The sequence below is a fragment of the Bubalus bubalis genome, chromosome 10, assembly GCF_019923935.1.
Source record: "Bubalus bubalis isolate 160015118507 breed Murrah chromosome 10, NDDB_SH_1, whole genome shotgun sequence".
Lineage (NCBI taxonomy): Eukaryota > Metazoa > Chordata > Mammalia > Artiodactyla > Bovidae > Bubalus > Bubalus bubalis.
The window spans coordinates 62,038,421-62,065,208 of NC_059166.1; the positions used below are offsets into that span (position 1 = coordinate 62,038,421).

The following is a 26,788-nucleotide window of genomic DNA, read 5'->3' on the forward strand; positions in this document are numbered from 1 at the left end:
CTCAGAAATGAAACAGAAATCAAGATCACTGATCCACAAAACATATTAAAACTGGTTACAAACATGAAATATTTTCATAAAGGAGAATGTTTATATATTAATATTTCAACCCAGCACAAAGAAGAGTGTACATGTGCACAAGGGAGAGTAACATTCACTCATTCCTCAGAAATAAAAGACCTGCTCATTCTTCAGAAATACAAAATCAACTCACACAGTCATATAATCCTGGGATTATATGATAAATCTCTTTCTCATTACCAAGAGCTAATAAAATTGGCAAACACAAAATATGACAAAGTCCACTCAGGTTTTGGAACAAAAATGCATCCACCCATGAAGCACAATTTTAAACTTATGTCCTTTTTTTTTTTTAATGTGTAAGATTTCAACAGAGCAGTGATTCTGTAAGGTAATATAAAGTATTCCAGGGATAAAATTTACAATGTTAGCTCAAAGAAAGTATTTAGGATGTTACTTTTTATATCATAATAAATTCTGAAATAAGCCTCTGGGAATGAAATATTTTGGCAAATTTCTTTAAACACTCCCAGGACCTCTACTTATTTTACACCATTAGCATGGTATAATGTACTGGCTTGGGAGCCACACTGCTTGAGTTCTATCCCAGCTGTCACTCACTATGTATCCTTGAGCTCAGTTTCTTCATCTATAAAATGTGCTTAAAAACAGCACTTATTTATGGGAGCATACAAAGATTAGATGAGTTAATACATGATAGTGCCTCACAATACTTGGCAACAACAAATACTCAAGAAATGTTAGCTGGAATTACTACAAAATTAGTCCACAAAGAGCTTTACCATAAAATCTCTGAAGGGAAAATATATACATATACATACAGCTGAGTGAATGAGAATAACAGAACTACAGATCAAGAAATATGACAAAAGGTATTAGCATCTTCCTCCAGCTTTAGCTATAATGAACTGAATATCCCTAAAACTATAAAATGGAATTTCTCCAATTGAATACATATACCAATTCCATATAAATGACTCAAAATAATTTACTATCACAGTTACTTAAATTTACTTACGTTTCATATCCATATTTCGAGTTTTATAAACAAAGTAGGTATAAATCTGCGTTGTGCGTATTAGAATCTGGTCTCCGCTATAGCGTATTGAGCGATACCACCAAGAGCCCTAAGACACAAAATTAAACAAGGAAAAAACATGAAAACCACAATAAATGTTAACTTTGATGCAGAATGTTTATGGTCAAATTTTCTAAATGTTCATAAACCAATAAAAATATCTGCTCTTTAGAACAAATACCTCTGCTATAAATTTCAAATGATTTATCTGGCAAGTATTTATGCTGCATGATGCCTAAATACCAGCCTATCTCATTACATATATATGATTTAAAGATTTAAGTTTCAACTAGAAATTGTTTATAGACAAAACAGGAATGAAACAACCCACTGCTATAAGCAACAAGTTGGCTTCTGACACATGGCATGTCTTCAATAAATGTCTGACAAATAAGTGTAAGAGCAATTTTACAGTTGATATACTACTTTCATTCACATTATTCCATACAATTGGATTCTAACACAACAATCCTATGAAGAAAGCAAGACAGGTTAATTGTAAGCCTCACTACAGGATCATAGGAACCCTAAGATCAGTAAGAACACCACCAGTCATGAAGGTAATAAACAATAAAATCATAAACATTATGGTATCTCTATATTTGGGGTCGTAAAGAGTCAGACACGACTGAGTGACTGAACCGACTGAACTGATGCAGCCGTTTTTAAAAATGAGCTTGTTCTACATGTTGTATTCCTGTATGAAGCAAAAAAGTCACAGGACAATATATATAATAAGACCACATTTTAAAAAACATGTATATACATTAAATGCATAGAAAAAGATCTGAAAAGGAAATCAACAAACTTAGCAGCGATTATCTCCAACAGAGAAATGGAATTGGGGGACGTGGTGACAGAAGACTTTCATTTTAAATTCTAAATATATCTGTATTATCTCATTTGTGTGTAACTTTTGAATCATGAGGAGACACATTTTAACATACTCAAGTGATGTCACTTTTAGAAGACCTTAAAGGATAGTTGAATATGAAATTCTTAAAACTCAAGGATTAATGGATTATGGATTATATTCTAACACAAATTATGATCTTATAAGGAGACCCCAAATCATGCCATCCACTCTCTTCCCTAAAAAATGTTAATAAAAAGAGCTGGAACTTACCACAACAACTGGAAGGATAACCATGAATGCCAAGCCATATACAAGTAAAACCTTGAATTGAAAAGGAGGAAAAAGAAGACCATTCATTCCTTCATGAGGTAAATTACAACATCCATGAACACTTATTTTGAGGCTTACATAGAGGCACTATTAAAAGCACATCTTATGTATTTCATTTAATCCTTACTTTCAAACTCTATGAGGAAGGTACCATTATTATTTTCTTTTTGCAGATAGGGAATCTGCAGCATATACAGTCATCCCTCGGTATCTGAGGGGAACTGGTTTCCAAACCCCCAAGGATACCAAAATTCAGGGATGCTCAAGTCCTTTATATAAATTGGTGGTAAAAGAGTATCCAGGGATGTGAAACATGCTGATAGGGAGAGCCAACTTCAGTTGACCTTGAGTAATGTAGGGGCTGGGGGACCAACCTCCTTGCAGTGGAAAATCCACATATAACTTTAGAGCTGGCCTTCCATATTGTGGCTCTGCATCCATGGATTCAACCATGGATTGTGGAGTACTGTAGTCCATATTTATTGGGGGAAAAAAATCATATATAAGTGGACCTACACAGTTCTGGTGGCTCAGTGGTAAAGAATCAGCCTGCAATGCAGGAGACCTGGGTTCGATCCCTGGGTTGGGAAGATCCCCTGGAGAAGGGAAAGGCTACCCACTCCAGTATTCTGGCCCAGAGAATTCCATGGATGTGTAGTCTATGGGGTCGCAAAGAGTCGGATACGACTGAGCGACTTTCACTTTCACTTTACACAGTTCAAGCCCCTGTTGTTTAATAGTTAGTGCCTCAGAAATAAATGACAGAACCTGGTTTCTTTGCCTCAATATCAAACAGAACATATAATGCTGTTTGCAGGTAATTTCCATTGGTATGATTTTTGTCCTACTACTCAATCCCAAATCTGGTAGCTAACAATCTTTCTCTTCACTAGTATTCCCTCAACATGCTTATATACAACAACTATATACCCTGGAAGAAAACATGTAAGTAAATAGCCATAAAATGACACTAGCCATTTTCAAAACAAATGACAGACTGTAAGGATTGTAACAAATGTTACAAATGACAGACTGGTTTTTACTGCTTTAAAGACAGCCCCTAGATAATTATTTTCAAGAAAGGAGAAGTAGTGAATTCCTAAACAACAGGTTAAGATAATCTCTGACGTTTTAAGAGCTGCAGCCTCTCATCTCTGATTGAAGTCTGATCATCCTGCTGCCCCTTAAAGTACCATATAGAATACATACTATTATGTTAGGACACATTAAAATTAATTTAGCTTGGATAAATGCAGAATACAGGGTAATTTAAATTTTGAGTACTACTTAGGGATAAATGTCAACACCATAAGAAACAGTAGTGCCCTAAACCAAGGGTAGGACCCAATCTGAAACTACCTCCAAAACAAATCACAATTTGAAGGTTCTAAAACTACACTAGAGTACAGTCCCCCAAACCTCAATGTAATAATAAGAACCAATTCTTTTCTCCATTACATAAGAAGTTTCCATAATACACAGTTAAATTAGAAACACTATACTGGAATTTTCTTTGTAATGTTATCTTTATATTACCAAGATATATCTAACACATTATCATGTGTCTTATTAAGTGTACTCACCAATATTGAATTTTTCTGGTCAACGATCCAAGCTGGGAGGGCAATTCCAAAGCTTGTGGCTAAAACAGGAAGAGTATTTTTGAAGAGTCTGAACTTCCAGCTTCATTTATTTATATCCCTAAATTCTACCTCCCCTGTCACTTCCAAAAAACTTTAAGATTATCTTACTATGTGTGTCTCATACACAAAAGTTGATGTGATATGGTTTATTATCTGAAACTTCAAATTTTCCCAAAAGAAAAAAAAAAAATCAAAGTGCATGAATTCCTTCTTCTCAGAACACTTAAATCCATTTACATGTCCTGAGTTTATGTAAACACTATGAATATATGGGAAAATGTTTAGTCAGTAAAGAAAAAACAGAGTTTTCATCCTGTTTTTATCGACCACTAACTGGAAATGAATGATGCTAAAGCTGAAACTCCAGTACTTTGGCCACTTCATGCGAAGAGTTGACTCATTGGAAAAGACTCTGATGCTGGGAGGCATTGGGGGCAGGAGGAGAAGGGGACGACAGAGGATGAGATGGCTGGATGGCATCACCGACTTGATGGACATGAGTCTGAGTGAACTCTGGGAGTTGGTGATGGACAGGGAGGCCTGGCATGCTGCAATTCATGGGGTCGCAGAGTCGGACACGACTGAGCGACTGAACTGAACTGGAAATGATGAATAACAAAACTGACTACTCTTCTCATCAAATCAAAGATCTATCTTTCCAACTAATCTCTAGAAAAATTAAGCAAAGGAAGCTCAATTTACGTATCCATTTAACTCTGTGGGGTTGTAATTTTTCTATTCACAAACTAAGAAAATCAAAACGTTCTTTTAAATCTAACATTTTCATAATATACGCAATACCTTAACCCCAGTATTTTTTTAATCATCATTTACCACACCTTGAGGCCCATCTGGATTTCCAAATTCTTCCCAATTTTTCCGGGATTCTTCATCAGTTAAACTAGCATAAAAAGAACAAAGGTGCAAAATTAGAAAACCACATCTGAAAAATAAGTACTCAACTACACAAACTCCATTAACCAACCAACTCATTTCTTAAAAGAAATAATTTCAGAGAATCAAGAAAAACCCCCTGAAATCTGAAAAAAAATAGGGACAGGTAAGGAAGGAATTCAGCATTAACAAAAAATGCTAATTAATGAACCCGGATACAAATTCTTAGTTGGCCCAAGAGTTCTCAAGTTTAGCCAGTTCAAGACAGAAGATCAAACTTTAAAGGCTATTACATTTTCTAAAGAGGCAGGGGGAATTAGACGTGACTTTTTTCAATCTTATACATTCACTTATTTCCCAAATTTTTTTCAATGGGCATGCTTTTAATAATGACATATACCTATATTTTAAATATAAACAATACACGATTAATAATAATCCCTCCAAAACTTGCACCACATTCTCAAAGAAAAAAAAACACCTATAAAATTCCACTGCTGTGGTAAAGGTCATTTGTACTGTGCTGAGATCACAGTTTTCTCCTAAGCCAACTTCCAGGAAGACTAGGCAAATACTTGCTAAAGCAACAGCTTCCCAACTCAGGCAATATGAGGGACAGTGATTTTTTTTTTAAATACGTAAACATATATGACCTGGGCAATGGCTCAAGGCACGGGGTAAGAGTAGCTTTATTCCAGGTCCTGGCATAGACGGTTTTTAAAGAAAATAAAAACATTAAAAGAACTCTTTCCTTCAGAAACTTTACAATGTTGTTAAGGAGACAAGGCAGTCAAAAACATACAAAAATGACCAATAACATAATAAGGAAGACATTCTTGCAGACCTACTGGCAAAAGATTATGTTTATGTTCAAACCTAATTTTAGCCAAAGATGGAGAAGCCCTATACAGTCAGCAAAAACAGACCGGAAGCTGACTGTCACTCAGATCATGAATTCCTCATTGCAAAATTCAGACTTAAATTGAAGAATGTAGGGAAAACCACTAGACCATTCAGGTATAACCTAAATCAAATCCCTTACAATTATACAGTGGAAGTGACAAATAGACTCAAGGGATTAGGTCTGATAGACAGAGTGCCTGAAGAACTATTGACAGAGGATCATGACATTGTCCAGGAGGCAGTGATCAAGACCATTCCCAAGAAAAAGAAATGCAAAAAAGCATTTTTGCATGTAAGGCCTGAGGAGGCCTTACAAATAGCTGAAAAACGAAGAGAAGCTAAAGGCAAAGGAGAAAAAGAAAGATATACCCATTTGAATACAGAATTCCAAAGAATAGTAAGGAGAGATAAGAAAGCCTTGCTCAGTGATCAATGCAAAGAAATAGAGGAAAACAACAGAATAGGAAAAACTAGAGATCTCTTCAAGAAAATTAGAGATATCAAGGGAACATTTCATGCAAAGATGGGCTCGATAAAGGACAGAAATGGTATGGACCTAACAGAAGCAGAAGATATTAAGAAGAGGTGGCAAGAGTACACAGAACTATACAGAAAAGAGCTTCAGGACCCAGATAACCACGTTGGTGTGATCACTGACCTAGAGTCAGACATCCTGGAATGCAAGGTCAAGTGGGCCTTAGGAAGCATCACTATGAACAAAGCTAGTGGAGGTGATGGAATTCCAGTTGAGCTATTTCAAATCCTGAAAGATGATTCTGTTAAAGTGCTACACTCAATACGCCAGCAAATTTGGAAAACTCAGCAGTGGCCACAGGACTGGAAAAGGTCAGTTTTCATTTCAATCCCAAAGAAAGGCAATGCCAAAGAATGTTCAAACCACTGCACAATCGCACTCATCTCACATGCTAGCAAAGTAATGTTCAAAATTCTCCAAGCCAGGCTTCAACAGCATGTGAACCATGAACTTCCTAGATGTTCAAGCTGGATTTAGAAACGGCAGAGGAACCAGAGACAAAACTGCCAACATTCTGGATCATCGAGTTCCAGAAAAACATCTACTTTTGCTTTATTGACTACACCAAAGCCTCTGACTGTGTGGATCACAATAAACTGTGGAAAATTCTTAGAGATGGGAATACCAGGCCACCTGATCTGTCTCCTGAGAAATCGTATGCAGGACAAGAAGCAACAGTTAGAACCAGACATGGAACAACAGACTGGTTCCAAATTGGGAAAGGAGTATGTCAAGGCTGTATATTGTTACCCTGCTTATTCATAAACTTCTATGCAGAGTAAGTACATCATGAGAAACGCTGGGCTGGATGAAGCACAAGTTGGAATCAAGATTGCTGGGAGAAATATCAATAACCTTAGACATGCAGATGACACCACCCTTATGGGAGAAACCAAAGAAGAATTAAAGAGCCTCTTGATGAAAGTGAAAGAGGAGAGTCAAAAAGTTGGCTTAAAACTCAACATTCAGAAAACTAAGATCATGGCATCTGGTCCCATCACTCCATGGCAAATAGATGGGCAAAAATGGAAACAATGAAGACTTTATTTTGGGGGGCTCCAAAATCACTGCAGATGGTGACTGCAGCCATGAAATTAAAAGACACTTGCTCCTTGGAAGAAAAGCTATGCCAAACCTAGACAGCATATTAAAAAGCAGTGATATTACTTTACCGATGAAGGTCTGTCTAGTCAAAGCTATGGTTTTTCCAGTAGTCATGTATGGATGTGAGAGTTGGACTATAAAGAAAGCTGAGCACCGAAGAATTGATGCTTTTAAACTATGGTGTTAGTAAGACTCTTCAGAGTCCCTTGGACTGCAAGGAGATCCAGCCAGTCAATCCTAAAGGAAATCAGTCCTGACTATTCATTGGAAGGCCTGAAGCTGAAACTCCAATACTTTGGCCACCTGATATGAAGAACCAACTCAGTGGAAAAGACCCTGATGCTGGGAAAGATTGCAGGCAGGAGGAGAAAAGGACGACAGAGGATAAGATGGTTGGATGGCATCATTGATGCGATGGACATGAGTTTGAGTAGGTTCTGGGAGTTGGTAATGGACAGGGAAGCCTGACATGCTGCAGTCCATGGGTCGCAGGGAGTCGGACATGACTGAGCTGAACTGAATTTTAGCCATAAATTTATTTCCCAGAGCATATGTACCTAAGATACAATGTATTTTCTATTTAATAAATCTCCAAGTTGAGACAAAGAATGCAGAAATACCTTAATAAAATTGCAAAATTTTTCAGTGATTTGAAAATATTTTTACACTTATCAATTTGGTCACTTATGAAAACAAGCACCTTGACATCTTTTGTCCTTATTCAACTGTAACTTCACTTACACTATTTAACCTAAGGCCACAGTAAAATACAAGAGCCAAGGAAAGGCATTATTAGACTGCAAGTTAATAAGGAGTGGTGCTAAGATTCTTTTCCGCTAAGGAAGGGATATTTCTCAAAAACGTTTGCCTTGGTTTCCCTGTATAATTGTCCACTAAATCAAGAGCTTTAGCTATTGTTTCTTTAAATTTTCTGTCTCCTAATCAGATTCTTTTTCCCAAAATAATTATCTCGTTCCTTTCTGCCTTTCTAATGATGGCAGGAACATAAACTGTTCTGTTCTCTATTCAATGCCCTCAGATTAGCAAAATAAAGCACAGCTTACATCAAAGAAGCATTTGATTTTTCAACCTGCACACATATCTGATTAAAATTTCATTCATTCATTCATTAAACCAATCTGTGTACAACTGTTGTATAACCAGTCTGTCCAGTCAAAGGAATTATCAATTTTTTTTAAAAGTCAGTTTAAGAAAGCAACTGATTTTTTGCTTCTTGTTAGTGCTTCAGTATAATACCATTTCTAAGACTTAAAGAACTTAGAAGCTGAGTGATTTCAGTATAATTTATATATAATAAGCTCACACAACACCACTGGTACTAATGTAATTTTTTTTTTAATTCAAGGAGAGTCAAGTTTCCTAAACATGATTATATTCCTTGACTTTGAGGGTGGGAGGTTATACCATAAACCCTATTAGGAATCTAAATCTAGTGAAATCTATGCCCCTCTTGTCCTGGAAAAAAATGCACATTTACAAATACACATAAATTCTGTATACTGTTTCAGGGACCTCAGATTTTAAATCCTAATCCAGAGAATGCCTTCACAAAATTATATATGAGTGGCCTGAGTTGGCTATACACAGCTAAGTTATGTATTCATACGTAAGAATACATGCAAACATAGGCTATAAAAATTAAAAGTTTTAAGGATGTTAATTCTTGCTGCCCATGTATTAAAAAATAGTTTAAACACAGGTTCTACACCCAAAAGCAAAATCCCAACTGTATCCAGAAAAATGAATCAGAGAATTCATAAGTTGGCCTAACTCTTCAAAAATAACCATACCTCCTTCAAGTAACAATCTGGCCCGAAGAAATAGGAATAACCCACTTATTTATTATAATGAGCAAATAAGGGAAGAGAAAGTAGCTTAAATAACCAAGGCAAATTCTGAAAAACTTTGTAGATCAAAGTCTATAACTGCATTCCACAAGTTGCTTGAAATACGTATCTTAGGACAGCAGCTTCAATTCAATGACTCAAACCTATTACATACATATTCAGTAAAATGTACCCTTTTAACTAATCTAGTTATACTTGTACAAGTTACAATAACTCAAGAGTTCTGGGTCCTGTAATCATTTCACTTCTTCATCTGCCTGACAGACCATCAACTATTTTAGACCCTTTACATACAAAACACTCTACATCATGATCATGCAACTGAGTTAAAACCAAAAGCCATATATTATTCTTCAGTACTTTTTAGAATAGTGACCATACATAATAAAGCCAGATTTCCAGTAACCTGAGAACAAAATCATGACCTTGAAAATGTTACAATACCTGAAAACTAAGGGGGGGAAAATAACTGTACCAAAAACACTAAAATTAAAAACGCTAATTAATCTTGGCTATCTGACCTCTGGAAATCTCCAGTTCTTCAATTACCTGAAGACAGCAACTAAGGCATTGTATTGTGATACTTGTGCACCAAGGGTAAATGCATGAAGGAGACACTGAAAAAAGGGGGAAAGAACACACCAACTGAAAGAGCAATCTGGAGAACATCTGCTGTACAGAAAAGAAAATGTAGAGCACACTTCAGAAGCTCCTGCAAGTACTGCTTTATTACAGAAGCATATTCACACAGAAAACACCCAATGGAGGGGGTGGGGGAGGAGGCTGTAGGGAGAAAGGAGACACGGTCAATATACTTCTATTAGGCACAAAAATGCATAAGACAGTATTTCCCAAACTTTTGTCATTCATATTCCACTTTCACAGCCTGCTATTATATCTGCATATTCTATTACTTATATTTTTTAAGTTAGCTTACAAAATTGTACATTACTGAGTTTTCCTCAAAAACAGATAACATCTTGTCTGTATTTTACTCTTTAATTCAACGTAAGGGTTGTGTGGGATATACCTATCATAATTCGTGAAGAATCCAGCTACCTTTTTATCTCCTGCAATATTAACACCCCAGAAATAACTAAATTTTATATCCTCTATCCTGTTTTCCAAAAATTAAACTCATTTTTAAATAGTTTAAATAAAACAAGCTATAATGCTTGTATGCTTGTCTCATTTAAAAGAACTAGATCTAGCCTAATAAAAAGCCTAGAAATGAAAGCAAAGTGTTAGTATATCCTCTTCTAATCAGTATGCTTTGAAAATAGCTCAATTAACATATCACTTACTACTTAATCAACTCACATGGCAAAAGCACTACCGTGAGCTACTTAAAATTAAGGTTTAGCTAAATTACCCCTGCAGGGTTATCAGGAAGTTCCATAGAAGACTCAACATATGAGGTCAACACTTGAAAAAAGTATATGACAATTATTTTACTGATTACTATTTTATTCCAATAGAAAACTTAAAAATGTATAACAAGTCCTAAAATACTTACGCTGCATAAGCTTTTGCTATTCTCATGAACATAACTTCATCACCTCCTTTATCTGGATGATATTTAAGAGACAGCAAACGATACTGTTTCTTAATCTCTGCTACAGTTGCCCCCTAAAAGAAAAGGCTTTCTTTTAGTAAAAATAAGCAGACTACTGTAAAACATAATCCATCCCATTCTGAACTTAAAATATTGAACTACTCAATATTTTCAGAAAATGAAGTTTTCCTCCTATATATCTTGTCCTATAAATTTCACTCACATATTTTTAAGTAAAAATATTTATGCTATCCAATATATTTTATTTTACTGAGCATCTAACTATATGCCATGCATATAGATGATTTGAGATTGATAATATATGAATGCCATTTAAATAAAATAAAATGACACAGAATTTTAAATATCAAAGAATGATCAAGTTAATTAAGTCTGGCTGAAAAAAAACCTCAAATCAAAGGTTAACCTCTTTTCTAAGAAATAATCTGAAGACTATCTGGTTTCATCTGTTTGACAACATTTTAATATTAAGTAACTTAGTAAGTTTACCTTAGTTGTTTCCTAATTAGATTCAATTTCTATTCATCAATTTTTCACATTGATTTTTTTTTATGGCATTAAATTGTCCCCAAACCTTTAAAACTTAAAATAGCTCTCTTGATGACCATAATCATCACAGTAAGAAAATTCAGATGGTATGCAAACTTTTCTACAAAGCAGAAAACCAGAAGATAAATACACTCCTTACTTTGCATTATGTGAATCTCTGGATTAAGCCATCTACTGAGCAGAGACAAGAAATAAAAGAGAGCAGTATGGGGGAGAAATGGAAAGAGCACTAGGTTCAGCTTGTTTACTAGGAAGTTATGGGACACCAGACAAAACACAGATTTTCCAGGCCTCATTTCCTCCATCAGAAGAAAACGCTAGATGATCTCTACCATACATTCAGTTCTAACTTGCCACAGATAAATTTAAAAGACTAATTTTCTACTTAGATCCATCAATCAAGTTCAATTAAGAAAGTCACCTAACACACAACACTGTAAAGTGACTATACTCCAATAAAAATTAATTTTTAAAAAATGCTAAAAAAAAAAAAGAAGAAGAAGGTCACCTAACAGATACATTCCAGGTTAATCTGAATTTCTATGACAAAGCTACCAGTTCTTTACAAGACATAAAGACTTAACATTCTGCCTTAGTGTCAACTAAAACAGGGTCCTATCCAACTAACATAAATAAACCTCCTGGTTCTAATTTTGCATTAAATCAATCTTAGAAACGTCTTTTAAAAATATACTAACTTCTCATCTCCAAATATTTTTTACATTTTAGCAATTACAAACCAACTCTTAATAGGATGGTAATTGACCTCTGTAGCTTCAAAAACATATATACATATATGCATTAGAATAAAAACAGATTAGGTATCTTTTTAACTGATCAGAGTCTGATTTCTTTAGGCACAACTCACTTTCTTTTAGGCTGTGGGCCTACAGTATTTTCAAGGGATCATTAAACTAATGTACATTATATAAAAATACTACTTACGGGATCTAAATTTAATACTTCATAAGGATTGTATTCTTGATATTCTCGGTCTGTTTTGGAAACTTTGTATGCAAGGAATAAGAACAACGCCCATCCTGCAAGAAGAACTATTTTCCTGTTGAGAAAAAAGATAAGTGAAATATAAGTAAATACAACTCTTTGGGTTTCCTTTAGATTCTAAAGACATTTTGGCAAGACCAAGGCATAGAATAATCTAAAGTAGTCTCACTGACTTAAATTAGTGCTATTGACTTAAATTCTGTAATCATTGGCTTGTAAGATACAATAATGACAGTGTCTTTATGCCCCTTTGAATTCTCTAGAATCTAGCAGTGCCTGGCATGTAATATTCTCTCAGTTCCTATTTGCAGAATTTTAAGTAAGAAGTTAATTCAACTCTCATTTACTGGATGCATTAAGTTAGATCAAATATATTATACTTACTATTCAGTTAACCATTTAATGTAAAAAGAATTGCTCTTGACCTCGCAATTACACTTTTAGTAAGGTAAACTACAAAAAATAATTGGTCAATTATGCAAAGGTAAGTGGCCTTAAGTAGTCTTGTTTACGATAACAGTAAAAATTTGGAAACAAACTTAATGTCCATTTATTGGGAACTAATTAAATCATTCATAGGAGACTAATTAAATAAACCAAGATAAAGACACAAAATGGAACATTTTTAGCTAACAAATACAGAAAGACATGTGGGTTTCCCAGATGGTTCAATGTGTAAAGAATTCGCCTGCAATTCAGGAGACACTGGAGACTCAGGTTCCATCCCTGGGTTGGGAAGATCCCCTGGAGGAGGAAATGGCAAGCAACTCCAGTATTCTTGCCTGAAAAACCCCATGGACAGAAGAGCCTGCCGGGCTACAGTCAAAAGGGTCACAAAGAGTCAGATGCAACTGAGCATGATAGAAAGATGTGCACTACAGGTTAAAAAAAAAGACATAAAAGAATATATAGTTTTGGGGGAAAATCATTTCTTTCTACTTCAGTATGTTCTATTTAATAAAAACATTTTAAAAATTGATATTACCAGTGTTGGAGAAGCTAAGGAAAAAAGAACTCTCATACAATGTACACTCTGACGGAATATCTGGCAATAAGGTTATCAAAAGTCCTAAAGAACTATATACCTTTTAAACTATCAATCTACTCCACTTCAAGAAATTAAGAAGCAAATAAACTAAAACTAAGTTTATAAAGTATAAGGGTGGTAACAGATATAATTAATACCTGAAAACACATATAAATGTCCATCAGTAGAGTACTGAACAGATCAGTAACAGTGTATCTATAGATAAATGCTATCTAGACACTAAAAATACTTGCTGTGGAAGATTCTCTACTTTGCAGTGTTAAAATAGAAAAACAGATTTCAAAGCTGTATGTACAATGTAATCCTATTTTTTGTAAATAAAGTTTATTATAAATAAAAATATAGACGGTAAATCATCTTAATGGTGTTTATCTTTAAGTGATGAAATGGAATAATTTTTATTTTTTATATGTTTTGTATCACAATCTGTTATATTAGATAGGAACAAAGACATAAATGAATCATAGGAATCCTAATCAAACAAACCGAAGTGATCTGTTTTCAAACACAAAAAGAAAACATTTCATGCATTTAAGCTCTCTTGATAGAAACATAGCTTAAAACATGTTTATCTGGACTGAGTTTCTCAGGCCCAATTCCTACCTACCTCTTTACTTTTATCATCCTAGTTTTTCAAACAAAATAAATTGCCACCTCCCAAAGTTCCTTGCCACCTCCCAAAGTTCCCTAAGTTTTTCCACCATCATGCTTTTGCTCTCCTGGGTCTTTCTACCTAGAATTCCCATTCTTCATTTCTGCATATCCAAACTGTATTTATCCTTCAAGACTCAACTCAAATTATCCACCCAATCCATAACCGCTGTCAAGATAATCAACAGGAAGACCATGATTACAGTCACAAAGAAACATAAACCATGACCCTCTGGCTCATTGCAAACTCCTTGAGCATGTGGACAGGATTTTATACTCAGTTCTAACTAATCTCAGAGTAACAAACACAAATGGCACTCAGACGCAAATTTTGTTCTACCTGGTCAAATCCATGTTCTAAACCTTATTAAAGGGCATAATACTGGAAGCTGCTTTCCACATGCCCAAAGACAAAGAATACCTAGAATACTTCCAGTTTTACCTGCCTATCTAGTGATAGGCTCTGGAACAAAACTACCTTAAGTCAAATCCCAGTTTTACCCCTTATTACCTAAGAGATCTTGGCAAGTTGTTTAGCTCAGTTTCCAATTTCTAGAGTGGGTCCGAGAATTAAATAAGATTAGCACCCCACTCCAGTACTTTTGCCTGGAAAATCCCATGGACAGAGGAGCCTGGTAGGCTGCAGTCCATGGGGTAGCTAGAGTCGGACACAACTGAGCGACTTCACTTTCACTTTTCACTTTCATGCATTGGAGAAGGAAATGGCAAGCCACTCTAGTGTTCTTGCCTGGAGAATCCCAGGGACGGGGGAGCCTGGTGGGCTGCCATCTCTGGGGTCGCACAGAGTCAGACATGACTGAAGCAACTTAGCAGCAGCAGCAGCAGCAGGTATGTAAAGAAGAAAAGGAAAGATACACCCAATTGAATGCAGAGTTCCAGAGAATAGCAAGAAGAGATAAGAAAGCCTTCTTAAGTGAACAATGCAAAAAATAGAGGAAAACAATAGAATGGGAAAGACTAAAAATCTCTTCAAGAAAATTGGAGATATCAAAGGAACATTTCATGCAAAGATGGGCACAATAAAACAAAGAAACAGCAAGGACCTAACAGAAGCAGAAGAGGTGGCAAGAATACAGAACTGTACAAAAAAGGTCTTAATGACCTGGATAACCATGATGGTGTGGTCACTCACCTAGAGCCAGACATCCTGGAATGTAAAGTCAAGTGGGCCTTAGGAAGCATTACTACAAACAAAGCTAGTGGAGGTGATGGAATTCCAGTTGAGCTATTCCAAATCCTGAAAGATGATGCTGTGAAAGTGCTGCACTCAATATGTCAGTAAATTTGGAAAACTCAACAAAGGCCACAGGACTGGAAAAGGTCAATTTTCATTTCAATCCCAAAGAACGACAATGCCAAAGAATGTTCAAACTATCACACAACTGTGCTCCGTTCACATGCTAGCAAGGTAATGCTCAAAATCCTTCAAGCTAGGCTTCAATAGTATGTGAACCAAGAACTTCCAGATGTATAAGCTGGATTTAGAAAAGGCAGAGAAACCAGAGATCAAACTGCCAACTTTTGTTGGATCACAGAGAAAGCAAGGGAATTCCAGAAAAACTTCTGCTTACGCTTCATTGACTAAGCTAAAAGCCTTTGACTGTCTGGATCACAACAAACTGGAAATTTCTTAAAGAGATGGGAATTACTAGACCACCTTACTAGCCTCCTGAGAAACCTAGATACAGGCCAAGAAGCAACAGAACCAAACATGAAACAACAGACTGGTTCAAAATTGGAGTATGTCAAGTCTGTATATTGTCACCCTCCTTATTTAACTTAAATGCAGAGTCAAGTGAGTTAAGTAAAGTGAAGTTACTCAGTCATGTCTGACTCTTTGCAACTCCACAGACTGTAGACCACCAGGCTCCTCCATCCATGGAATTTTCTAGGCAAGAGTACTGGAGTGGGTTGCCATTTCCTTCTCCAGGGGATCTTCCCGTCCCAGGGATCAAACCAGGGTCCTACATTGCGGGCAGATGCTTTACCATATGAGCCACCAGAGTACATCATGTGAAATGCCAGACTGGATGAAGCACAAGTTGGAATCAAGATAGCCAGGAGAAATATCAAAAACCTCAGATATGCAGATGATATCACTCTAATGGCAAAAAGCGAAGAGGAATTAAAGAGCCTCTTGATGAAGGTGAAAGAGGAGAGGTGAAAACGCTGGCTTAAAATTCAACATTCAAACAACTAACTCATGGCATCTGGTTCCATTATTTTATGACAAATAGAGGGGGAAAAAAGTGGAAGCAGTGGCATATTTTATTTTCCTGGGCTCCAAAATCACTGCAGACAGCAACTGCAGCCATGAAATTAAAAGACGCTTGCTTCTTGGAAGGAAAGCTATGGTTTTTCCAGTAGTCATGTATGGATATGAAAGTTGGACGATAAAGAAGGCTGAGTGCTGAAGAACTGAGGTTTTCAAATTGTGGTGCTGGAGAAGACTCTTGAGCGTCCTTTGGACAGCAAGGAGATCAAACCAGTCAATCCTAAAGGAAATCAACCCTGAATTGGAAGGACTGCTGCTGAAGCTGAAGTCAATACTTTGGCTACTTGATGCAAAGAGCCGATTCACTGGGAAAGACCCTGTTGCTGGGAAAGATTGAGGGCAGGAGGAGAAGAGGGCAACAGAGAATGAGATGGTTGGATGGCATCACTGACTCAATGGACATGCGTTTGAGCAAACTCCAGGAGATAGTGAAGGACAGGGAAGCCTGGTGTGCTGGCGTGCTGCAGTCGGTGGGATTGCAAACAGCCGGACCTGACTTAGGAACAACAACAAAGTTATGTAAAGCATCTAAAAAGCGCTTCACAGGTGATAAACAAACAACTCATGGCAGCTCTTGGCTGTTACCACTAACTCTTACCCATGTCTCAGCTCTCAACTAGGACCTCTCACTTACTCAAGAATGCCTTCACTGTCTCAAGCCAGTTAAGAGCCCTCCCTCTGTTCTTTCATGGCACCCCAATCCTCCTTTACAACCCTTACTAAACTATTATCATCATTTGTTTACTCGCCAGTATTTTGTTACTCACAGTATATCAGCACCTAGTATAATATCTGACACATACACAGCACACAGTAACTACTTATTGAATAATGAAAATAATTTAAAATAGGAACTTGTGACTCAAAGCCAAAGTTTGCTAATACCCTCAATATGCTAAAGAACATTTTAAATTATATTTTATTTCCACACAAACTTAGTAACTCCACATCTTGTTTTGCCAACTTTCCCAAAAGGCTACAAAGCTCAAAAAACAAAGATAAAAGAGAAACTGAAAACCACTAAAGTAAAATTTTTAAAGCAAACAAGGTTAGAAGAGAAAGGGAACAAAATACCTAAAATGCACTACACTCTGTGTTAGACTGCTCTATGTGCAGCATCTGGCCCTCTGAGCCAATGGATAAAGGGACGAGCAGAGGTTGACGAGAGAATTCCCAAACTGATGAAAAGTACCACAACCAATAAAAACCATCCTGATTTCCTGAGAGCCAGACCAAAGGAAGAAACGTAACAGATTACATCATGCTCTGGGTCCAGTTTTTTAAAAGCATATTTGGTTTCTCTGAAAAGACATGCATTATCCTTACATGTGGCTTCAATAATTAGTGTCCTTTGTTTTTTCTTTAAGCATACCTTAAAAGTCATTTTGGAAGCAACTTCCAGAAATTAAAGTAATAGATAATGACTGCTTAATTTTGAAAGAATGCTTCAGGGTCAAGTAGCAAAAAAGTTTTGATGGCTCCTGACCTTATTTATATTTTTACCAGTATTATTTAATTCTTACTTGAACATCCAATAATCTGAAGTTCAATTTAAGTAAATATCTTTACTAATTACTGAAGAAAACATCACAAAGTTAGGTTTTTTGCCCTTGAAATTGAGGTTCAGATACCCACAATGTGTTGACCAAAGCCCAAAAGAGAAGAAACTGGAAAGCCAAATATATCTGCCTTGCTGCCTCATAAGTTTAATCTAAAAAGAGAAGCAATAGCAAGGAATACATAGCAAACATGAAACTACTCTGGTAAACACTAATTTTGCCTTTTAGTTTCACACCATTAAAGCTAAGATTTCCCTCCCTCCACAAAGGAACTATTTAAGTCTCCTTAAGTAATACACATATGTTGAAAACTATCATCATTTAAACCAAGATTTAAAAATAACTGGTTCTGCTTTTACTAATTTCCTCTGCCAGGTCTTGCCCTCCTATCTACTAGATAGATATATGCAGATAATTCACAGGGTAAAGTCCTTCAGACAAAGAAGGCAATGGCACCCCACTCCAGTACTCTTGCCTGGAAAATCCCATGGACAGAGGAGCCCGGTGGGCTGCAGTCCATGGGGTCACTAAGAGTTGGACATGACTGAGCGACTTCACTTTCACTTTTCACTTTCATGCATTGGAGAAGGAAATGGCAACCCACTCCAGTGTTCTTGCCTGGAGAATCCCAGGGATGGGGGAGCCTGGTGGGCTGCTGTCTATGGGATCGCACAGAGTCAGACACGACTTAAGTGACTTAGCAGCAGCAGCAGGAGTCCTTCACTAATGGCAGCTCTTTCACTTCCCCTCAGTTTCATGTTACCTCTAAACTGGTGACTTAGGGTGAAGATCCAAAGCCCAGGTGCTAACCAACAAAGCCTCGAAAAATCAAAGACATCTACTCTGATTAAACATGCTAATGGCCTATTTATGTAGATGGCCTTGCAAAAATAAAGAGTAATCAGATCCTCACTCTACCACTTCTTGCTGCAAGAACTTAGTCAAGTTTCCTCATCTTCTTAGTCTCAGTTTCCTCATTCGAGAAAAAGCAAAAACATCTACCTAAAAGTCAATATAAAGCTAATGAGTAACATGTAAAATCCTAGTACAGCACCTGCCACACAGCATGCATCAACAAACTTCAATCACTATGAAATGCGAACTTGACTATGTCACCTCCATGCTTCTGATAATCTTTTAAAGATTCCTCCATAGTCTTTGAGACAAAATTCAAATCCTGACACAAGATATTTAAGATCTTCCTTCAAAATTTGACTTCTTTCTCCTCTCCTCCCTCTAGTCAGAAGTACCCTCTCTCTCTTTTGAACTTCTAAACCACTCAGTTCAGACTGTTCTCAAATTTACTAATCACATCTTACTCCTACTAAGGTTACAATTTCTTCACAGACACAGATTTTATTCATTATGTGCTTAGTTGTGTCTGCCTCTTTGCGACCCTACGGACTGTAGCCCACCAGGCCTCTCTGCCCATGGGATTCCCCAGGCAAGAATACTGGAGTGAGGTACCATTTCCTACTCCAGGCAGTTTCCAACCAAGGATTGAACCTGGCTCCCTTGTGTCTCTTGCATTGGCAGGATTCCTTACCACAGCGCCACCTGGGAAGCCCATTCATCTTTATACCCCTATTTCATATGATACCTAGCAAAGAGTAAACACAACTCATGTTTTGTTTTGTTTTTAATTGAAACCAATTACTTACTTTACTGTAGGAATAATATTTGGCTGGGGCTTTAATAACCGTAAACGGTACCACATACATCTTCCATATACTTTTCTGATATTCTTTAATCGATTTTGCTCTGTCAAAAAAGAAAAAGAAGGGGATAAGTTAAACCATTTTCACAGTGAAGGCAAAATCAGAGTTAAAACCATATTAACCTTCATTATCATGCTAATACTTCACTGGAACATCAAAGTACTCTCTGTGCTGTGCTTAGTTGCTCAGCTGTGTCCGACTCTTTGTGACCCCATGGACTGCAGCCCACCAAGCTCCTCTGTCCATGGGGATTCTCCAGGCAAGAATATTGAGTGAGTTGCCATGCCCTCCTCAAAGTACTCTCTACTTAACGTTTTAAGAAAAATTCACAAGATAGGCTCAATTTTCTACCACTTAGAACAAGTGATCTATCTGGAAAATTTTATTCAACTACCAGGCAATCATTTCTCATGTGAGATATAACTTTTAATTGAAAAACTTAAAACCTGACTTGAACCCAAAATATTTAATTACATAGTAGTTTCTAAGAAAATTCTCTCCTCCTTCTCCTTCTGCTATAGAAGTAACAAAAAGTGCAAAATAGTTGAAATATGAAATATGTTTGATACTCTTCAAACATAAAAATAATTAAGTTACATGAGAAAAGTCACACAAATTCATAAGAAATTAAAACAGATTTAAAAGTTGTAACAAAAGGCATTATTCTAGTCCCCAGGAAAAATCTGCAATTCAATTTTAAAAGGAATTAAACCAAAGACAACATACCATATACTGTTTTTCTAAGCTCCACAATCACTTGGTTTAAATAAGTCTCCCAAGTTTAAAAAAGCTTTAGATTAAGTTTTAAAATAAAAATCTACCTTTTCATGAAGACGGCATACAAAAAGCAAAGAAAGAAGCCTATGTCACACCAAAGCCAAAGACGAAAGCTTGGAAGGCCAAGAAGGCAGTGCTAAAAGGCATCCACAGCCACAGAAAGAGAGAAGATCACATTACCCACCTTCTGGGTGGCCCACGATACTCCAAAGGCAGCCCATTACCCTTGGAAGAGCAATAGGCTTAATCACTGTGCCATCATCAAGTTCCCCCTGAGCAGGGAGTTGGTCATGAAGACGATAGAAGACAGCAACACACTTGTGTTCGTTATGGATATCAAAGACAAAGTATCACATCTACGAAGAAGCTCTACAACATTGATATGGCCCAGGTCAACACCCTGACTAGGGCTGATGGAGGGAAGGTATATGTTCAACAGGCTCCTCACTATAATGCTTTGGATGTTGCCAACAAAACTGAGATCATTAGCTGTTTAGTATCAAATAAAACATCTTTCATAATATTAAAAAAAAATGAGACTTCCCTAGTGGTCCAGTAGTTAAGACTGCACTTCCACTGTTGGGCGCGCAGGTCTGAACTCTGGTCAGGGACCTGAGATCCCCAAAGGCCACGTGGCATGGCAAGAAAAATAAAAAAACACCTACAAAACCAAAGTCCTTAAACGAGATACCAGATAAGTAAATAAAAGAACTCTGTATATAATAGAATGCTCCAAAGCTGTCATCTAAGAAGTCTACCTCCTGTTACCACCATGCTTTGAGGAAAGAATCCCCATAAAAGCGCTATGTGGCAAGAGTTATCAGAATCGGGTAAGATGAAGAGGGATTCAGGAAGGGGGAGGAGCAGTTGCAGAAGGGAGAGTGGTAATATGCAAGGAGACTTATCAAGTAAGTTAATACAGTAAGGACAACTGGAGTCGGTTTTTCATGTCAGAGAAGTGAGTTACATGTATGATTAGAAAACATGAAATGACCTCTGTGGTATTAAGACTGGAACTGAAGGCATCAGTATGAACCAACTAATATCTTTTAATATAGAAATACAGATGGAGACCTATACACATACATACATACATCTTTCCTAACTCGACTAAGTGAGCCTAGGAACAATGACATCTCAGTAGCAGTGAACACACCTAGCACCCAGATCTTGATTTCCAAATAGCATTCTCCACTAACAGGAACCAGAGATCCAAGTATCTTCCCACAAAATATTACAAAAGGAAGAGAATGACTTTACAGTGGGGAAGTGATATGCTGAATAACTGCTCCCCCTGAAGATGTCTACCACATCCTAGTACCCAGATCCAGTGAATGTATGATCTCACAGGGCAAACAGGACTTCACAGATGTAACTAAATTAAACATTTGAGATGGGAAAATTATTCTGTATTATTTGGGTGGTCCCAATATCTGTGAAAAGAAGAGAAGCGAAAAGCAAAGGAGAAAAGGAAAGATATAAGGATCTGAATGCAGAGTTCCAAAGAACAGCAAGGAGAGATAAGAAAGCCTTCCTCGGCGATCAATGCAAAGAAATAGAGGAAAATAACTGAATGGGAAAGACCAGAGATCTCTTCAATAAAATTAGAGATACCAAGGGAACATTTCATGCAAAGATGAGCTTGATAAAGGACAGAAGTGGTATGGACCTAACAGAAGCAGAAGATATTAAGAAGAGGTGGTAAGAATACACAGAAAAACTATACAAAAAAGATCTTCATGACCCAGATAATCACGATGGTGTGATCACTGACCTAGAGCCAGACATCCTGGAATGTGAAGTCAAGTGGGCCTTAGAAAGCATCACGACGAACAAAGCTAGTGGAGGTGATGGAATTCCAGTTGAGCTATTCCAAATCCTGAAAGATGATGCTGTGAAAGTGCTGCACTCAATATGCCAGCAAATTTGCAAAACTCAGCAGTGGCCACAGGACTGGAAAAGGTCAGTTTTCATTCCAATCCCAAAGAAAGGCAATGCCAAAGCATGCTCAAACTGCCGCACAATTGCACTCATCTCACATGCTAGTAAAGTAATGCTCAAAATTCTCCAAGCCAGGCTTCAGCAATATGTGAACCGTGAACTTCCTGATGTTTAAGTTGGTTTTAGAAAAGGCAGAGGAACCAGAGATCAAATTGCCAACATCCGCTGGATCATGGAAAAAGCAAGTGAGTTCCAGAAAAGCATCTACTTCTGCTTTCTTGACTATGCCAAAGCCTTTGACTGTGTGGATCACAATAAACTGTGGAAAATTCTGAAAGAGATGGGAATACCAGACAACCTGACCTGCCTCTTGAGAAATCTGTATGCAGGTCAGGAAGCAACAGTTAGAACTGGACATGGAACAATAGACTGGTTCCAAATAGGAAAAGGAGTCCGTCAAGGCTGTATATTGTCACCCTGCTTATTTAACTTATATGCAGAGTTCATGAGAAACGCTGGGTTGGAAGAAGCACAAGCTGGAATCAAGATTGCCAGGAGAAATATCAATAACCTCAGATATGCAGATGACACCACCCTTGTGGCAGAAAGTGAAGAGGAATTCAAAAGCCTCTTGATGAAAGTGAAAGAGGAGAGTGAAAAAGTTGGCTTAAAGCTCAACATTCAGAAAATGAAGATCATGGCATCTGGTTAATCACTTCATGGGAAATAGATGGGGAAACAGTGGAAACAGTGTCAGACTTTATTTTTGGGGGCTCCAAAATCACTGCAGATGGTGACTGCAGCCATGAAATTAAAAGACACTTACTCCTTGGATGGAAAATTATGACCAACCTAGATAACATATTCAAAAGCAGAGACATTACTTTGCCAACAAAGGTCTGTCTAGTCAAGGCTATGGTTTTTCCAGGAGTCATGTATGGATTTGAGAGTTGGACTGTGAAGAAAGCTGAGCACCAAAGAATTAATGCTTCTGAACTGTGGTGTTGGAGAAGACTCTTAGGAGTCCCTTGGACTGCAAGGAGATCCAACCAGTCCATTCTGAAGGAGATCAGTCCCGGGTGTTCTTTGGAAGGAATGATGCTGAAACTCCAGTACTTTGGCCACCTCATGTGAAGAGTTGACTCATTGGAAAAGACTCTGATGCTGGGAGGGATTGGGGGCAGGAGGAGAAGGCGATGACAGAGGATGAGATGGCTGGATGGCATCACTGACTCGACGGACGTGAGTTTGAGTGAACTCCGGGAGTTGGTGATGGACAGGGAGGCCTGGCGTGCTGCAATTCATGGGGTCGCAAAGAGTTGGAAACGACTGAGCGACTGAACTGAATATAATCATGGGGGTCCTAATAAGGAAGCAGGAGGGTCAAAGAGAAGATGATGTGACCTTGGCAGCAGAGGTTGGAGTGACTTCCTTTGAAGACGGAGGAAGGGGCCACAAGCCAAAGAATACGGGCTATCTCCAAAAGCTGGAAAAGATAAGATTCTATTCTAAACCCTCCAGAAAGAACCTGCCCTGCCAACACCATGACAAGCCAAGTAAAACCTGCGTGGCAAGTTTGCCCTTCAGAACTATAAAAGAATAAATGTGTATTATTTTAAGCCACTGAGGTTGTGGTTTGTTACAGCAACAACAGAAAACTAATACAAAAAATCTGATGGGTACCATCTTAATCAGGTGTCAGTAAACATCACCACCAATGAGACAAATGCAATTATATGCCATCTGATAGAACACAAAGAGAAGAACACAGAATCAGTTTTGCAAAATTCTTCTCTAAGATATATAACCTGAATCAAATCATGAGAAAACATCAGACAACAGAACTTTGGGTCCATTCTACAAAATAATTGGCCTAAGATCTTAAGTCAAGAAAAAAGTGAAGAACTGTTCCAGCCTGAAGGACAGGAAAGAAACACGTCAACTAAATGTGATGTGTGATTCTTAAACAAATCTTCTGAAAAGGACATCCACTGAGACAAGTGACAAAAGTTGAATAGGTCTGAAAATGATACGGTTATAATGTTAATTTCCTGATTTTCACAGTTAAATTATGGACACTTTTGAAAACATCACTGGAGATTTTTAAATCTGTATTTCATTAAATTAAGCCTCCACAGTCTCCCATTTTAAGCATAAAACCAAGGAAACATGTTACAAGAACATGCTGAAGTCTCTTTAATAACCAGATGGCTTGATCTATTCAAAGGAATGATATTCTCCCAATGTTTCTGTCCACGAGAAAGTACACATGGTTTTCAGCCCCCAAAGTCTTGCACAATGTGTACATGAACCTTGTCTTCTTACTCTCAATCCAAAATTCACATCCTAACATTTTAGGAGGATATTTAATCAGTAAGTAGTATGGGGTTTGGCTGACACAGTAACACAGTGGCATCCAGCACAACTAAATATTCATAGTACACATTCCAAAATTCTATACGACCTCAAGTCAAAGTAACTATCAAAAGTAAAATCTTTTCACAAGGAGGGTTGGCTTGGGAGTTTGAGACCAGCAGATGCAAACTATTACATACAGAATGGATAAACAACAAGGTCCTATTGTAACCGCACAGGCCACTGTACTCGACACCCTGTAACCATAATGGAAAAGAAAAAAAGTGAAGTCCTTCCAGACGGTTTCTTTTAAAGACACTTAGAATAAAAAGAAATTCATTAGGAGAAGGCAATGGCACCCCACTCCAGTACTCTTGCCTGGAAAATCCCATGGACAGGGGAGCCTGGTAGGCTGCAGTCCATGGGGTCGCTGAGTCGGACACGACTGAGCGACTTCACTTTCACTTTTCACTTTCATGCATTGGAGAAGGAAATGGCAACCCACTCCAGTGTTCTTGCCTGGAGAATCCCAGGGACAGGGGAGCCTGGTAGGAGGCTGTCTATGGGGTCGCACAGAGTCAGACACGACTGAAGCGACTTAGCAGTAGCAGTTTATAGAATTACTAGTTTCATGGCCAGGAAAAACTATCTAAGTAATATCATTAACTTATACTTTTTAAAGAAATTACTCACATTTATAGAAAAAGGAAATTACAAGGTCATAAAATAATTCTGTGATTTAGAAAACAAAAGAGCAACATATGATGATTGCTCTCAGCAATCATAAAGTCTGTATGTTCACAGGAATAGTCCAGGTTTGGGGATAGGTTATTATGATTGTGATTCATAAGCTATACAAAGCCTTCACTAAAACAGTCACATCCATCTGTCCTGCAGAATGATCTGCCAGTCTGTAGTACAGAGTGAACCCTTAGCACCGTACTCCTAGAACCTGAAGAGCTAAAAGAATGTTAGCCAGATGAGATCTTCAAATCTGTGTGCCTGCTTATTACAAAAGAATTTAAAATCATGTACCTTCTTATAGAGTTCTAATTTGGCATCTAAAATTTTCATTGTACATTTGAAGAGGTGGCAAATATGTCATTTCCAACATAAGTTGACGTTTTAAAATAAAAGTTTCATCGCTTTTAGATGTACCAATGAAATCTGAAAACCACAGCAATTTCATACCCACCATCATCCATTTACAGAAATTCATGAACAGGCTCTTCATCCTACCTCCCCCACATAATTTTATCCTAATTGTAATATATTTTTATCCTAGTAAGTCATTTCTTATACTACTGACACATCCTTCTTAAAATTAATGTTTTATTCCATGACTATTTTTCCCAAATTTTTATATTGAAAATTTTCAAGCCTTCAGAAAAGTTGAAAGAATATTACACTGAACAATACCCTTCACCTAAATCCACCAACTATTAATATTTTGCAACTCTTGACTTTATCTCTAGTTCCTTCTTTCCCTCTCTCTACCCCATTTTTTTAGAGTAAACTGAAGACATCAAGACACTTCACCTCTAAATGCTTTGGCATACATGGCCAAAGAACATTAGGAAAGTTTAACACATCCAGAAGTTTTTTTTGACGTTAAAATTTCTGACGCTACTTTTATCTGTATGCGTGTGCATGTCTGTGTGTGCTATCAGGCAACATAAATATTCAGTTCAGTTCAGTCGCTCAGTCATGTCCAACTCTTTGCGACCCCATGAATCGCAGCACACCAGGCCTCTCTGTCCATCATCAACTTCCGGAGTTCACTCAGACTCACGTCCATCAAGTCAGTGATGCCATCCAGCCATCTCATCCTCTGTCGTCCCCTTCTCCTCATGCCCGCAATCCCTCCCAGCATCAGTCTTTTCCAATGAGTCAGCTCTTAGCATGAGGTGGCCAAAGTACTGGAGTTTCAGCTTCAGCATCATTCCCTCCAAAGAAATCCCAGGGCTGATCTCCTTGCAGTCCAAGGGACTCTCAAGAGTCTTCTCCAACACCACAGTTCAAAAGCATCAATTCTTTGGCGCTCAGCCTTCTTCACAGTC

At 37.5% G+C, this 26,788-nt stretch overlaps 1 protein-coding gene across 2 annotated transcripts in view; it reads right to left on the bottom strand.

Annotated features, from left to right (window-relative positions):
• Positions 1 to 26,788, bottom strand: part of SEC63 (SEC63 homolog, protein translocation regulator) — a 67,930-nt gene that overhangs the window by 26,498 nt on the left and 14,644 nt on the right. For both annotated transcript variants that reach the window (XM_006075355.4, XM_025294686.3), the window contains 7 exons: positions 19,599 to 19,698; positions 12,324 to 12,438; positions 10,770 to 10,882; positions 4,789 to 4,850; positions 3,890 to 3,948; positions 2,247 to 2,297; positions 1,061 to 1,169 (listed from right to left, as the gene is read on the bottom strand). In XM_006075355.4, the coding sequence (XP_006075417.1) occupies positions 1,061 to 1,169; positions 2,247 to 2,297; positions 3,890 to 3,948; positions 4,789 to 4,850; positions 10,770 to 10,882; positions 12,324 to 12,438; positions 19,599 to 19,698 (609 nt within the window). The remainder of the gene's footprint in view (positions 1 to 1,060; positions 1,170 to 2,246; positions 2,298 to 3,889; positions 3,949 to 4,788; positions 4,851 to 10,769; positions 10,883 to 12,323; positions 12,439 to 19,598; positions 19,699 to 26,788) is intronic.